At 40.4% G+C, this 17,112-nt stretch overlaps 1 protein-coding gene across 1 annotated transcript in view; it reads left to right on the top strand.

Moving 5' to 3' along the window:
* Positions 1-1,322: 1,322 nt before the first annotated feature.
* apc2 (APC regulator of WNT signaling pathway 2) overlaps positions 1,323-17,112 on the top strand; it is a 42,460-nt gene continuing 26,670 nt past the window's right edge. The window contains exons 1-2 of the mRNA XM_085245994.1: positions 1,323-1,588; positions 12,639-12,800. Of these exons, the coding sequence (XP_085102120.1) occupies positions 12,660-12,800 (141 nt within the window). The 5' untranslated portion in view covers positions 1,323-1,588; positions 12,639-12,659. The remainder of the gene's footprint in view (positions 1,589-12,638; positions 12,801-17,112) is intronic.

The following is a 17,112-nucleotide window of genomic DNA, read 5'->3' as shown; positions in this document are numbered from 1 at the left end:
AAAAAAAGACCAAAGAACATGTGTAATGTTTGAAACAATAAAGTAAGCCGAGTAAGCTTTTCCTGACCAGCTGGATTCTCAAAGTTTAAGATATATTAAGTTTTATTGTCATTATTAGCAACAACATACATGCATCAAAATTAGAAGCACTGCTGTATTTGGTGCATACAAAGATAAACATTTATACAATAAGAATAAAATATAATTCCTAGAAATATATATCCTGTATTTTCTTCTATCATACATAAAACAATAAATGAGATTAAAAATCTAATGATACCAGCTCAAATGATGGCACAGGTGGGCAGTGGAATAAATGGACATAACAGAGGTGTTTTAGGTTTGGGGCTATTGCACATAAGGTGAATATTCCACAGTGGTGAGCATGTAATTGGTCTGTTGTAAGTACTGAACAGCCTGATGCTGCACTGAAAAAAGCTGTTTTTCAGTCTGCTGGTCCTGAAACTGTGAAGTTTGGCTTGTTGGGCTGATTAATTCTGCAGTCTTACGTGTACTTTTTTTTCCAACAGCTGTTGGATTGATTTCCCTAAACTGCCATCGTTAGTTGTGTGTGGAGTGCAATAACTGTAGACACAGGAGGCAGGAGCCATGAAACACAAAGCCAATTGATTAGAGTCCAAAAAACACAACGAACAGGCAAACAGGGAGCACAGGAAACGCAAACCTACAGCTATGAATGGCAGGACTACGTATACAGTGAGGACTGACTGGGAATGGGAGACACAAGGGGAACAAAAAATAGGTGAGGACACCTGAGACAACAAGCTACCAAAGTACAACAGGAACAGAGACAAACTACACTGAAGAACAAGAACACAGGAGGACGCAAACACAACAAATAATCAACTAAACAACTAAAACCTCTCAGCAATCAAACTAAATCTTTAAAGCACAAAAACTTTACACAGTGGAAACTTATATAGAAATCAGCTGTGATTCAAACAGTGAATGAAAAGATATTCCTTTTTTATGTAATGTGTTTGTCTTCACCTTAAGGATCCCGTCTCACTGCTTTGACTTTATATTTTTTATTCCACATGCATTTGAATATCATCTGAGCTTTCTCTGTTTTTAGCCACATTTAATGAGGTGTGATTCATGTGTCCCTCTCAGACTGATGCGTCTGTTCATTTGTGCGTAAACAGTGAGGATAACTTTAAAAGGATGATTTGCTTTTGTACTGAGTTCAGCGGTCTTTAACAAAACCTTTTTCTATTTCCATATAACTCCCCCCCCCCCCCCCCCGACTCTGTCTCCTCCCCCCCCCTCTCTCCCTCTCTCTCTTCTCTCTGTGATCTTCAGCTCTGCTCGGAGTCTCAGAGTCATGAGGTAAGGACCGACCGCTCCTCGGTTTGTCGCTTCCATCTCACCCCTCATTCCCTTATAATCTGGCTTTTTCCGACCGTACCGACCCTCCTGTCCTCTCCCGGTCCGGTTCGGTCCGACTCGATGTGGTTCTCTTCCTAAACGCAGCGGATAAAGACATAAAGAGACTCGCCGATGAGCGCAGGTCAGACGGGAGGAGGCTGATGTGTCCGGATTTTAAAAGCTGCGGCGGAGATTTCAGGTTTGAGTCGGATTTTTAATGTTCTTGTTTTCCTCCACCCTGTTTTCATTTCATCCATCATTCATGCGGGGTATTAGGTGATGGGGTTGGGAAGGGAAGGGAGGGCTGTATTTTCTCCTTCATGCATGCAGATGGATGGCGGAGGATGGAGGAGCTGATGAATCATAGATGTCGTCAGAGAAGCAGCAGCTAAAAAGGAGGTCAGATTCAAGAATAACAAGAAAGCGTCCTGTAGAAAAAATATCTGTTTTATCGTAAAAACAAAAAATCAAATCGAAAATCCTCTATGGATATTCATTCAGCTGAAAGTCACATGGAAATTTACTGTGAGGTGTTTTTTTAAGTTGGGTGATCATTTTGGGCCTTGAAGGTCTCCTGCAGTCTCCCCCAGTATGCGCTGGTTTCACTGGGTTCACTGGTTAAGGATGCATCACCCCACTCTGTTAAATATTCATTTATTCTGCTGGAGCTGTCGCAGCTTTCTTCAGCGTTTCTCTGTTTATTGTTTGTCTTCATCGTGATTGAAATGTGCTGATTTTAAGAAAATGCGTGGTGGTGATTGTTCCTCTGGAGCTGCTCTGCTTCTGCTTTTATGTCTGTCAGATCGAAGTTTTATGTTGGTTGTTTTTCATATATGCTCCTTTTAATGCACATGCATAATCTGTGAATTGGTGAAGAAAAGCAGGCCATGCTCCTGAATGATTTATTGCATTGATTAGGCCTGCAGAAGGTGAACATGAAGGGTGCAGCTGCTGTAGGTTTGTATTTTCTGTTGTGTGGTGTAGGGGAGGGTCCAGGATTACTGAACAAGCTGGATTGGGCAAAGGGGAGCATCAATAGGCCCAGGCTCTGATAAATAAAGCACCTAAACTTTCCTTAGAAAGAAGAGTGAAAGCAGAGCTATTTTTCTTAATAAAACTGAATGAAAGTTTTGCATTTCAGGGAAAATATTTCACAGGAAATATACAGGAAAGAATTCTGAAAGGAATGAAAAAAGGTGCAAAAAAAGGTACTTTCATGGCACCTTAATGCTGTCGTGTGAATTTAGGCCGGACATTTAATCAGAGTTGTATTTACGACCTTTAACATTTATTAAAATTACACATAGCAAATTATATAAAATCAGTATAAAAACATAAGAAACATCAAATGTAATGAAAGTTCAAACATCAGAAGAAGTAATTGTTCCACATTCTTTGCAGCTTTATGTACACATAGAAAGAATAAGAATAAGGTACCGTTAGGGACAATACTGTTTTGGCAGATGTAGGTCAGTAAGTAAGAGGAGACCGATCGAGATAGTGAATAGTATATATCTGTGTCCCTGGAAGGACAAAGGAGATCACGGTTTATCACGAGCCTGAACACAAACCTGCCACAGGCCCACCTGCCTACTCTGTAAACAGGGTGTCTGGTATTTGTACCAAGCACAGAGTTGTAGAGGAAAATGTGAGGTAGCTCACAATTACAACATGTAATACTTACATTTTGTCCTGTTAAATTATTGTTACGTCCTTTATTCACCATGTACAGTACAATACTCGTTAAGCAGTCTCACCTGTATGTGTTAGCAAAATTTAATCCACAGTTAAGAATTGTTTTCCTCCACGTACGTCAGAGGATGCAGCTCACTTTCCTTGTCTCAGGTAGTCCTTGAATGCTCCACGACTATCACCGTAACAGTTAATATTAGACCTCTGTCGTAATCCTTAGATTGTTCAATTTAGAAAACATTCAAACAAAAATCCCTTTATGCAAATATTTGAAATACAACAACTGTCGTGGGCTTCCACTGGCTGCAGGGTGCTGGGTATGTGGCCATTTGCCCATGTGGTAATCAGTCCAAGCGTACAAAGTGCAGTAGTGGGTCAGAGCTTAAGAGGGTCTATAACTTTTGGATGAATAATGAGGAATAACAACAACCAAATAAAAAATTAAGAAACGTATTGTGTGAGTATTAAACTGCTGGCGGGATTTATTCTACATTTACAGATAAATCTCTGCTGTCAGTGCGGTGATCCTTCTACAGCGATGATTGCAGGAGCTGCTCTGCTTCTCCAGTGTCCAGCCTCATCATCAGAGAGACCTGGATTACATGATGAGAGCTATTGTAAAAATCTCATCCTCAGTAGCTGCTTTGACTGTATGAATAATTTCAAATCCTTCATCATAAAAATATTTCCTTTGATTAAATCACAGCAAAACTCAAGTTGTTTTTTAAGCCAGCCCACGGTTCTGTTGAGACCCTAACAAAGGCGCATGACTGCTCTCAGTTAAACCCCAAGCTTAATAAGATTTCTGTGCTGTGCTCTACAGGATTTTGAATCATTTTCTTCTCTCTTAACGTCTTCAGAGAAACTTAAAGAAGTCCAGACGCTTTTCTTTCCAAGTTCCTTAGACTACAGCGACCATGATGACTGCGAACCTTCACAGACATTATTGAGAATAATGTGAGAGAAACTGTGGGGCTATTGCCCTTTAGTGGTTTGACTGATCACATGAGAAACAGAGACAGTACCTTCAGTTTTCTGGGATTTGTTCTGTATGTAGACGTCTTTTCCTGGTGATCTGAAGCTTTGTTATAGTGAGTGTGATGGAGGCTGCTGGCACAGATGGAGGGTGTGGCTCCCAGCAGCTCCTCTGCTGTCTCACATCTCTGTTTGCTCAGAAACACCCTTCACAGTAAAAAATGAATACATAAAGAGAATAAAGAAAACTTTGAAGTAGCTCAAATACAGAAAATAACAAAACAAAGCTGTCAGTTTGCATTTAAAGGACCATTCTGAAGCTTTTTTTAATAAGCATAGAAGGATTAGTGAAGAAGCCTCAGCGGGTCAATGATGCCCCCGGTTTAGAGACTGAGAGTCAGAGTCAGACAGAAAATACAAGCAGAAATAGATAATAGATCAGATATCAATAGATAAACAAATATATGAAAAACACTGAAAACTAAGAAAGACAGAAGGACCACTGCAGACAGAGACAGCGGTCCAAAATACACGAGTGTTGATGTAGTCAGTCTCATTCAGTCTTCTGTAGGAGGAGACGCAGTCTGATGTCTCACAATCTGTGTGAACCTTTTCTTTTTTTAATGTTCTTAATTCTGATTTGTTTCCAAATATTTTCCTCCAATTGTACGTAAGACAACAGAACGCAGAGATTATCATAAAGTCCTCATCATAATATCCGAGCTCACGGGCCCCAACCAAAAAGTGGAAACAAACATCGAGCTTTCATTTACAGGAAATAAACAGAGGCTTTAAAAGACACAAAAACAGAGCTATAGTGCACGAAACCCCTGTTATGTTACCCAAGTGTTGCACCAGTGGCTCCTCATGTGTTGTGGGTATGACAGTGTTTGTGTTAGGTAACACACCGATAAACCAGGAGAAAACGTACTGGAAGCCTCTGCTGCACATCAAGTTACAGTGAAATGCTGAACTCTGTTTTCACGGTTTTACAAATCCCAGGATGCACAAAATGAGGGGTTTTATTTTATTTTAGTGAACTAGTTTAAAAGACAATGAACCAACTAAAGACCAAAGTGTTATGGAAGGCTGAACACTCTTATTAAACAATCTATTAAGATTAAGATAATAAAAAAGATCCATTTCAGATCTATAACTGTCAGACAAGAAAGAGACAGAGGTGGCAAAAAGGGGCTGAAGATCTTATAAGGAAACAGATTTCATATCCAGAATTTGAGCTGAGCTCTAATTCGACTTTTGACTTCAAATGATTAATTATAATGATTACAGTAATGCTTTTTCGCCCCTGCCTGAAAGCTCAAAGTCGCTCACAGTCTAGTTCAGCTCAAGCCACGGTGACCTATGGACGGAGTATTACTCGTTGTTTTTGACTCTGCATCGTGGTCTCTTCCCGCTGCGCTCTCTGTAGTACACAACAGTTGGATGTCAGCTCCAGCTCTTTGTCACTCGCCGCGTGGCTGCCTGCGGCCTGAGAGTCTGCTGCGACTGTCATCTAGACTCCCCTCCTGCACTCGCTGACTTCCTGCAGTCGTCCTTGTGAGACGGGCTGTGTGGTCAAAAACACTGCTGGTCCAGGCCGGGTGAGCCTGTGTCCTCCACCAAAGTCATCTATTTTTCATTTTTACATGTGAATAGCAAAATAACTGCATATTGCTGTTTTTGAATAATCTTGTTTGATCATTCTGAACGGCCTTTAGCCTGAAACGCCTTTCAGAGTCATTATGCTTGTAACCCTGTAGGTCACATGACAGGGTTATTCCCACTTCTGGTTTGCCGCCTGCCACTTCAAATCAAAAGAAAAGTCTAATGAAACGGCAGCATCCCTGCATAATAATGGGACAAAATAATTTTCTGTGGGAAACCAGCATCAAAGGAAGGAAATCAGTGAGCTGATCAGCTGGTTTGCTCAAAGTGAAGAGCTGATTTTATCTGTTTACTTTAAATATGCTCTCAGACAGTCACTCAAAACTGTTATTGATGAGCACAGTGCACATGCGCTGACGTCCAGTCTGTTTCCTCTTCGTTCTGTCATATTTCTGTTGATTTTCCTCCTTGAATCAGAGGAAAAGGTCATCTGACCTCTGGCAACGTTGTTTCTCGGACTCAGCGAGACTCGCAGACAGATCTCTGAGCTGGAAAGTTGGAGGAGGAGCTTATGCTATGTAGGGGTTAGTGTTTTCTGTCAGACTGGGCATCAGTTTAGTCTGTCACCTCTGACCTTTGACCTTCATTCCATCATCTGTTTGGGATTGAAGCTGTTGCTGCTATTTGCTCTCAGTGAGGGAACTTTTTGTGATTGAGCGTTGGATTCATGGCATTCCAGATGTTCTTGCAGTTTGAGAAAAAGGACGAAAAGCCAAAAGAAGAATTTTATCAAAATGCGCAAATAAATTGAGCTCAGATGAAAGTAGATTCATAAAAATGTGATTAATCAACAGTGCTGCAGATTTATTTGCTGCATCATTCAGCTGGTTTTGCGTTGCTGTATTTGCTTCACCTGCATGAGAATGTAGGTCATTTGTAGGAGGTCGACTTCTGCAGCATAAAACAAAGATGGAGGAACGTGTTTCTGCGTTATTGCTCGCTGACACGTCCTCTCGTCCTGTCGCTGAGTCTGCTCATCACAACAGGAGCAGCTGTTTGTACTGACTGCTTCACTGTTATGTCATCAAATCAATCACCTCTTCGATCAGCATCTGCTTCCATGCTTTTCACTCTCACGCTTATTCTTCCGTAGCAGCCTCCACCATTCAGTCTCACATTTCATCAACAACAGCAGCAGCAGAGCTGTTTGGTGTTGCTGACAGGAAGTATCTGATTGTTGTGGTTAATAAAGAGGCGCTCGCTTTGCTGGAGCAAAATTTTCATCCATCATCCATCCATCTGTTCCTCCTCCAGGCCTCACGTGACAAACCTGAAGCTGATCAACCGGTCAGAGCAGCATTTTATTAACAGTTAGTAGCTGTTAGGACTTGATAAACATCCTTCCCTTTATGGTAGAGACATAAAAAATAAATTTTTTTCTTCTTATCTATTAAACTTTCTCTGTGCCTCGCCTGGTGAACTTTTGATAACAGTGATTCCTTCAGTGTCAACATAACTTTCTAATATTCATAACCTAATGGTACATTTTTAAATTGAGATCCAGTTGAGTCATTAATTAATTAATCATAAAAATATATCAAACTATATCAAGCGATCAATAGGACTAAATCATATGATAGCGCACTAGCATAACACATAAGTAACATAACATGAAGGTATTTAAGAGCTAGCTGTAGCTCATTGTTGTCATTAAACAGGTGCACAGTATGTACACTAACATCATGCACTGCATACACAGCCTCCAGTACCTGCATCAGTGCAGCTCAGTCATTGTTTTGACTGATATTGAGCTGCGTACACAACGATCACTGCAGTCATCTGTTATTTACCAAATCACAACAAGCACTACTGCAAGGCTTATTATTATTAGTGTTTTTATGAGTTTATGTAGAACTCTTTTTATAATATATTTAAAACAAAGAACCAACAGTTTCTTGCATCAAGTATCTACAGTTAATCAAAAAGACATAATCAGGGTTGAAGAGGCCTGAACAGCACTCGTTTTCAGTGTTTCACAGTAAAATATATTTCAAGTAAATATATAACAATGAGACTTTCTGTGCAGAAATCTCCCCTCTGTGAGTTTGACCCACTTGGATGTAAAATGTGTTTTTATTCATGAAGTCCCAGTTCGAGGTTTGTAACCTGCTTTATTTTTATATTCGTGAACAAAGTGAGAGTCGATCAATCCTGCCACCTGCTCCACCCCCATATCCTCCCATCCTCCATCTCCCTACATCTCTGTCTCCTCTGGGACTGTCTGGTTACTGTGGCAACCGCATCCTCCAGGCATGAAAGAAAGGGTGAAAGAAAGAGGAGGAAAATGGAGCCAGCATCCTGTCAGTGTTTTTCTGCGGGTTTAAAACTACTTTATGTTGCATATTCAATCAGCACCAGATTGTATTATTAAACCAACATGATTTATTTTGTTTCAGCTGTTTAGACTGAAACAAGCTAACAAACACGCTTCCTCTGTAGAAAATGGGACAGCTGGTGTTCGTAATGTTGCACTCTCCTACGTGCAGCATAAAAAATCAGCAACATTTTGTCACATTCAGTCACCTCCAGGTGTTGTGAAGACAGAAGTGGCTCAGTTTGGAAATCTTTAAATGCTGAAGATTTATGACGTACATCTGAATTCATTCATGTGTTTTTGAGCTGCAGCTTTTACCATGTCAGCAGGTTTCAGCGTTTGTTTGTTATTTGATCGTTTTTAGTTTTTATTCTTTTTCCTTTATCCTTCCATTCTTTCTTACTCTGTGTTTTTTCTTTCTGCCTTTTGTCTTTCTAGTAATTTTTTTCACTGTGTATTTCTTTCTTTCTGTTTTGCTTAATTTTAAGCTTTTTGTTTCTCATTTCCCATCATTCGGTGTTTGCTTTTAAACCACGTGGTTGGTTGACTTTGACTTTTAGATTTTCCCATTGTCTTTCATTCGTCATTGATCTTTCCTTTCTTTACTCTGTGTCTTTCTCACTGGTCTTTCTTAAACGTCCTTTCTTTCTTCCTCCTTTCCTTCTGTTTCCTCTCTTGCGGTCTAAATGCTGACACAGGATTTTCTTTTAGCATCTCTCTCTCTCCGAGTCAATCATCAGTCCTGTCAGGCCTCTGTGAAGGTTAATGACTTTCAGCCTTCTCCTCGAATCCAGCAAGACTGGATTAGTGTGTGTGTGTGTGTGTGTGTGTGTGTGTGTGTGTGTGCGCGTTGGCATTGCAGTGATGGTTTAAGGTTTACTGGCGGAGGTGTTTGTTTAGTTTTTTGTTGGTTTAGTTGTATTTTTAATAAAGGTTTGTCTACTCACTGTGATTATTTCATCCTTTCTCATCTCATGCAGTCGACTCATATTGGGGTCACATGCATCGAATCAGTTGTTTCCATAGCAACAGTACCTTTAACAGGGGGTCCGTTAGCGCTCGTTAACTCTCTGTATGATTGGCCTGCCTCTCCAGAGCAGCTCTTTCTGCAGTCAGTGCTTTGCACTGACTGCGGCAGTGCGTGTCTGTGTGTGTGTGTGTGTGTGTGTGTGTGTGTGTGTGTGTGTGTGTGTGTGTGCGTGTGTGCGTGTGTGCGTGTGTGTGTGTGTGTGTGAGATGAAAAGGGAGGCAGAAAGAGCCATCGCTCCATGCAAATCTGTCACCATGGTAATGAGGGGGGTGAAGATGAGCATGTTACCCTGTTAAAGGGAATAACCATATATGCGAGGACTTTGATGGGGAAACACACACACACACACACACACACACACACACACACACACTAGCTGAGGTCTGTACTGTCTGGGGACCTTCACACACATTTAGACTGCTATACTTACGACCTGTATTGGTTTGTTTTTGTGGGCAAACTCTGTGTGTGACAAATTGAATATTAGTGATAGTGTAGTTACAATAATTTGAATGTCTCCACTCAAAGAAACCAAAGTAATCAAGGAACAGCACAAAGTGTGACGTCTTGGATTCAAAATAGCCTCCTTTCAAACAGATTTGTTTTGTTTGTTTGTTTTGACATTTAATAATAATAATAAGCTCCTTTTATAGCGTGTTATTGAAGTTATTACTATGTGCAGTGGTTTCAGTATCCAAATAGGTAACACACCCAAAGAGTGATCCGGACCTGGGCTTTGCTTGTTGTGATGATGGACATTAATGGAGTTCATCAGAGTGATATCAACTTATGGCAGCACCGATTGTCAGCATAGGTCAGTATAAGTGCCAAAAACTGTAGTTCATCTAATGGCTACTTGAGGCCGTGTCCAACAGCGAGTAAATTCCCAGAGACTCGCAAAATGTCCAAATTTAAAGAAAAAAAATGTTTATAGCCTAGTGCTAAATTTCCTTCTTTGTGACCATTATACCAACTTTACAGTGGGTATAATTTTTAACCCATTGAAATTTTTTATGGCATAACGTGAGGTTTGATGGAAAGCTGGGTGATGACACTGGCGGGTGTGGCCAGCTGGCTGCTGTGCTTCACCTCGGCTGCAGTACTTTGAAAAGGACCTCTGGATTATCTTTAATTCCCTTAATGGAAATGTCAGACAAATAATATGTGGGTAGGTTTAGGTCACTCGCTAAAATTCACCTTTTTAGTGACTGAACTTCTATCATATTATTTGTATGTTACTTAGTAATGATTTGTAGATGTCTTTGTGGCCTCCTACAGCAGAAAGTTTTTCGTAAAAACTAAATGAAGGACCAGAATGATGGTTTTTGCTGCTTCTGCTACTCTTCAAGAGTTCAGCTCTCAGATGGATTTAGAGAGATTTATTGGATTAGGATGCTGAGTCATTCATCACTGTCAGAGACAATGAGCATTTCTGTGCTCCATGGGTGAAGCTAATGTACTGCCCTGCCGACTAAACTGACTGAAACTATCTTTTCTTGGAGACAAATGATTATTAACAGATTTGAGGTGTCTCTCTTTTGAGGAGCCCGTTGTCTGTTATTCCATCCACTAATAAAACCAGCAGAGTGAAAGCTGCCATTCGCCAAATGTACAGTTATTACTTTGTGAATAAATTGATAAAAAAAGCAAAGTGCAGCACATGCGGTCCATGATCAAATCAAAGGGTGGTACAGAGCCTCAGTCCTCTGCAATCTTCCTGTAACACGAGATCACATCTAATAAAATCTGGATCATGCTGCCTCTCTCAGACCTGCAGCTCTTACCCACAATCCCCTGAGAGGCAGAGGAGGGAGAGTAGAGGAGAAGAGGAGGTCAGCCTCTCATAATGAATGCAGGAGTGACATTTGGTGCACTGACTCCACATTTGCTGAGCTGGACAGAAACCTGACAAAAGAAAATCCTTGAAAACATCTGAATAGGAACCAGACGCAGGACAGTAGCGTCAGTTTATTCACAACACAGCACAAACAAACGGCAGTGTGCGTCTCTGTTTGCCACTTCTCTGCAGTGAAGGTCACACCCTGGTTTGGACTAAAAACCACACTGAGCATGTGCAGCTCTGACCCTAACTGTCACGCCTCAGTGTGACATTCATGCATTCATCTGGTTTTAACATTTGTTTCTTCATCATTTTAACTATGCGTTGTGCACAAATGTGTTCATGATGCACAACTCTCGTAATTGTCTTTCCCAAACCCCTGACATTTTAAACAGTGGTCTCCCATGGGAAATTTTGAGAAGCTTGATTTCCTGAATTTTGATGAATATTTATGCACCGATTTGTCGCTGAAATGGTTATTTTTATGAAGCAGATCACAAAACTCAGGCTTGGGCTCAGCTCAAAGCACTCAGGCATCTGTGCCTTTCAAATACGATTTATTTTTATTCAATTTATTTGTTATCTGTGTTGCGTCACCAAACACTCCTCTGTTCTTCTTTGTGTGTTCCTGCAGTTGGAGCTGATATCAGGCTACCTTTAAGACCTTTGTTAACCTAATATTCAAACTTAGATGTTTCAGTGACGTGTGCGCACACTTACATGTCACACATCTCAATGTTTTTATGAATGTAGCTTCTTGAAATACTGGCATTAATGTTTAATACCAGTTCCTACCCATACTTAAAGTGTAGGTACAGTAAAAGAAAACACAGAGCCCGTTTACTGTTTTTCTGTATCTAACTTTTTAATATATATTTTATTACTAAATTAACCTTTTTCATTGAGATGTAAATATATAAATCTATTTCATCAGACTACTCTATGTTATTTCAGCAATTTGTTCAAAGGTTATGTTTATTTTTTGGCCTTTGTGTTACTGCAGCAATATATATTATCTTCTCTTGTCTTATAAATAATGCAGTTCTGACACTTTATAATAACAGAAGTGTGAGAATGGGAAATATAGTTTTTTCTTTACCTCTAAAGTCACTACGTTAAATTGGTACTTTAAAAAAAGGTATTCTTAAATGAAATTTGCATTTTAAGTAAAAGAACCAGTAATTATTTCTAGGTACTGAAAATTACACCCTTAAGTCAAACAAACGCATTTTGCTTTATTTGTACCGCTTGAAAATCATTATTGTTGAAGCGAAAGATTTAAATCTTTTAACTCAAAAGTGCTAAACATCATTTTTTTAAAAATCAAAAAGAAAATGTAAAAAAATGATGTTTCCTTAATGAGATATTTGTAGCTGCACATAATTGAGTTTGAGGCCGTTTTTAGGAGACGTGGTTGTTTTATGTGCGACACAGTTGTGAAGAGTACTGCGGAAGTCTAATGCAGAAATATGAGACGTGACTGAGTGGAAAATTTGAAGCTCGGGCTGTTTCAGGATCAGCTGACTGGAAAGGGGAAAAAGCCCGAGGAGAACTTAGATAATATGTTATCTAACAAGAGCGTCCTGCCCGGAGGAGGCGAGGAAGCAAAGTTACCTATCACTCATACTTTCACACACTCCTCCCGTTCAGCTTCAGGTAGTTGCTGCCTGTGTGATGTCATCAGACCTGCCTCCAGCTTTTAACCATCCTCTTATGTGTGTGTGTTCCTGCAGGAGGCGCTGCAGAGTGTGAAGATGGCCAACACCGTGGCTTCCTACGACCAGCTGGCCCACCAGGTGGAGGCGCTCCGAAAGGAGAACTCCCACCTGAGGAGGGAGCTGGAGGATAATTCAAACCACCTGTCCAAGCTTGAGACCGAGACATTCGGCATGAAGGTCAGTGACGATCGAAGCACTTCGAGCCTCTCTGCAGCCGCTGGTTCCACCCGTAAATTGCATATAAATGATGGGCGTAGTTAAAGTCAAGGCAGAGCAGGAAGTGTCTGAAACTTTTCTCGTTTTAATGGCCAGCAGGGGGCGACTCCTCTGGCTGTAAAAGAAGTCTGATTGTGCTGAAGAACTACAGGAAACAAACATACTACTGAAATAATGTGTGACCTCATTAAACACTTACCAGCTGAGTTTATGGTTTCAAAAATTTTAACATAAAATGAATTATGCTAGAGTAAACAAAGACCATAAAGCAGGAGATGATGTAGGGTGTTTTTGGATCGACAGGGTGCTGCCATGTCAAATATTCCCGTTGCTCTTCATGTCTATTTCCAAACAGGCAACATGGTGATTGTTATAATGCCCAAGTGGAGATTTATAAAAATAAGACTTCCCTCACCAGCTGGTGACTTTAAGGTGGTTTTGTCTTTTATCTTTTATCTGTGGTTCCACCTAATTTCATATTCCTCCGTTTATTGCTAAATAATTCTTTACTGTAAACTTATATTTAATAATGAAATTACAGAGTTAAACTTGCTAAACTATATCTAATATTTTTAATGAGTTTGATTTTAAGATTTATCACAATAATAATGTGGTTGAAACAAAGTCCCGAGCCATGCATGAACTGGTCTGCCCTAGCACAACACACACAAACAATTCAATTCAATTTTATTTATACAGCGCCAAATCACAACAAAAGTCGCCTCAATGTGCTTTATATTGCACAGTAGATTGTACAATAATAGATACAGAGAAAAACCCAACAGTCATATGACCCCCTATGAGCAAGCACTTTGGCGACAGTGGGAAGGAAAAACTCCCTTTTAACAGGAAGAAACCTCCGGCAGAACCAGGCTCAGGGAGGGGCGGGGCCATCTGCTGTGATTGGTTGGGGTGAGAGAAGGAAGACAGGATAAAGACATGCTGTGGAAGAGAGACAGAGGTTAATAACAGATATGATTCAATGCAGAGAGGTCTGTTAACACATAGTGAGTGAGAAAGGTGACTGGAAAGGAAAAACTCAATGCATCATGGGAATCCCCAGCAGTCTACGTCTATTGCAGCATAACTAAGGGAGGATTCAGGGTCACCTGGTCCAGCCCTAACTATATGCTTTAGCAAAAAGGAAAGTTTGAAGCCTAATCTTGAAAGTAGAGATAGTGTCTGTCTCCTGAATCCAAACTGGAAGCTGGTTCCACAGAAGAGGGGCCTGAAAACTGAAGGCTCTGCCTCCCATTCTACTTTTAAATACTCTAGGAACAACAAGTAGGCCTGCAGAGCGAGAGCGAAGTGCTCTAATAGGGTGATATGGTACTACAAGGTCATTAAGATAAGATGGGGCCTGATTATTTAAGACCTTGTATGTGAGGAGCAGGATTTTGAATTCTGGATTTAACAGGAAGCCAATGAAGGGAAGCCAAAACAGGAGAAATCTGCTCTCTCTTTCTAGTCCCTGTCAGGACTCTTGCTGCAGCATTTTGGATCAGCTGAAGGCTTTTCAGTGAGTTTTTAGGACTTCCTGATAATAATGAATTACAGTCGTCCAGCCTGGAAGTAATAAATGCATGAACTAGTTTCTCAGCGTCACTCTGAGACAGGATATTTCTAATTTTAGAGATGTTGCGCAAATGGAAGAACGCAGTCTTACATATTTGTTTAATATGTGCGTTGAAGGACGTGTCCTGGTCAAAAATGACTCCAAGGTTCCTCACAGTGTTACTGGAGGCCAAGGTAATGCCATCCAGAGTAAGAATCTGGTTAGATACCATATTTCTAAGATTTTCAGGGCCGAGTACAATAACCTCAGTTTGATCTGAATTAAGAAGCAGAAAGTTAGCGGCCATCCAGGTCCTGCAGTTTAACTAAGTGGTGTGTGTTACTTGGCTTCATAGATAGAGTTGGGTGTCATCTGCATAGCAGTGAAAATGTATGCTATGTCTTCTAATGATACTGCCTAGGGGAAGCATGTATAATGTAAACAGAATTGGTCCTAGCACTGAACCCTGTGGAACTCCATAATTAACCTCAGTCTGTGAAGAGGACTCTCCATTTACATGCACAAACTGGAGTCTATTAGATAGATATGATACAAACCACTGCAGTGCAGTACCTGTAATACCTACAGCATGTTCTAATCGCTCTAATAGGATATTATGGTCGACAGTATCGAACGCTGCACTGAGGTCTAGCAGGACAAGCACAGAGATGAGTCCACTGTCAGAGGCCATAAGAAGATCATTTGTAACCTTCACTAAAGCTGTTTCTGTGCTGTGATGAGCTCTGGAACCTGACTGAAACTCTTCAAATAAGCCATTCCTCTGCAGATGATCTGTTAGCTGTTTGACAACTACTCTTTCAAGGATGTTTGATATGAAAGGAAGGTTGGAGATTGGCCTATAATTAGCTAAGACTGCTGGGTCTAGAGATGGCTTTTTGAGTAAAGGTTTAACTACAGCCAGCTTGAAGGCCTGTGGTGCATAGCTGATTATTAGAGATAGGTTGATCATATTTAAGATTGAAGCATTAATTAATGGCAGGACTTCTTTGAGCAGTTTTGTAGGAATGGGGTCTAAAAGACACGTTGATGGTTTGGAGGAAGTAATTATTGAAGTTAACTCAGAAAGATCAATTAGAGAAAAAGAGTCAAACTTAACATCAATGGTACTAAGAGTAGCTGTAGATAATATTACATCTGTGGGATGATTATTGGTAATTTTTTCTCTAATGATAAAAATTTTATTTGTGAAGAAGTTCATGAAGTCATTACTAGTTAATGTTAAAGGGATGGTTGGCTCAACAGAGCTCTGACTGTTTGTCAGCCTGGCTACAGAGCTGAAGAGAAACCTGGGGTTGTTCTTATTTTCTTCAATCAGTGATGAATAGTAAGATGTTCTGGCTTTGCGGAGGGCTTTCTTATAAAGCAGCAAACTATTTCTCCAGGCTAAATGATGATCCTCTAAATTTGTGACACGCCATTTCCTCTCCAGCTTACGAGTCATCTGCTTTAGGGTACGTGTTTGAGAATTATACCACGGAGTCAGGTACTTCTGATTAGAGACCTTAGTTTTCACCGGAGCTACAGTATCCAGAGTCGTACGTAGTGAGGAGGTAAAATTATTAACAAGATAATCGACCTCTGTTGGAGTAGTGTTCAGATAGCTGCTCTGCTCTATGTTGGTACAGGGCATTGAAGATGATAACAGTAGGTGGATTATATTCTTAAACTTAGTTACAGCGCTTTCAGAAAGACATCTACTGTGATAAAGTCTACTCTCCACCGCTGTGTAATCAATTATTGTAAATGTAAATGTTATCAGGAAATGATCAGACAGGAGAGGGTTTTCAGGAACCACTGTTAAATGTTCAGTTTCTATGCCATATGTTAAAACGAGATCTAGAGTGTGATTAAAGTGGTGGGTGGGTTCTTTTACATTTTGACAGAAGTCAATTGAGTCTAATAACAGATTAAATGCCATGTTGAGGCTGTCATTTTTAGCATCTACATGGATGTTAAAATCACCCACAATAATTATTTTATCTGAGCCGAGAACTAAATCAGATAAAAAGTCTGAGAAATCAGACAGAAACTCTGTGTAAGGCCCAGGTGGACGATAGATGATAACAAGTAAGACTGGTTTCTGAGTTTTACAGCTGGGGTGGACAATGTTAAGCATCAGGCTTTCAAATGAATTAAGTCTGTCTGGGTCTTTCATTAATTAATAGGCTGGTGTGAAAAATTGCTGCCACACCTCCCCCTCGGCCTGTGCTTCGAGGTTTCTGGTAGTTAGAATGACTCGGGGGTGTTGATTCATTTAAACTAACATAATCCTCCTGCTGCAACCAGGTTTCTGTAAGGCAGAGTAAATCAATTTGTTGATCAATTATTAAGTCATGTACTAACAGAGACTTCGAGGAGAGAGACATAATATTTAATAATCCACATTTCACTGTGTTACTCTTTGGTTCAGATGTGGATACTGTATTGTTCTTTCTTTGTGATTGTTTATGTTTAAGTTGTTTGTTGATGGTTTTTAGTTTGTTTTTTGTCTTCTTGGGAGCTGACACAGCACGGTGGCACGGTGGTTAGCACTGTTGCCGCACAGTAAGAAGGTCCTGAGTTCAATTCCACCATCAGGCCGGGGTCTTTCTGTGTGGAGTTTGCATGTTTGCGTGGGTTCCCTCCGGGTACTCCGGCTTCCTCCCACCATCCAAAGACATGCAGCTAGTGGGGATAGGTTAATTGGATAATCCAAAT

The sequence above is a fragment of the Mchenga conophoros genome, linkage group LG15 (genome assembly GCF_057382185.1).
Source record: "Mchenga conophoros isolate Kocher_MC1m ecotype Shallow Benthic linkage group LG15, M_conophoros_male_GT1.1, whole genome shotgun sequence".
NCBI classification, from domain to species: Eukaryota; Metazoa; Chordata; class Actinopteri; order Cichliformes; family Cichlidae; genus Mchenga; species Mchenga conophoros.
This window is presented reverse-complemented; position numbering and strand designations above follow the sequence as displayed.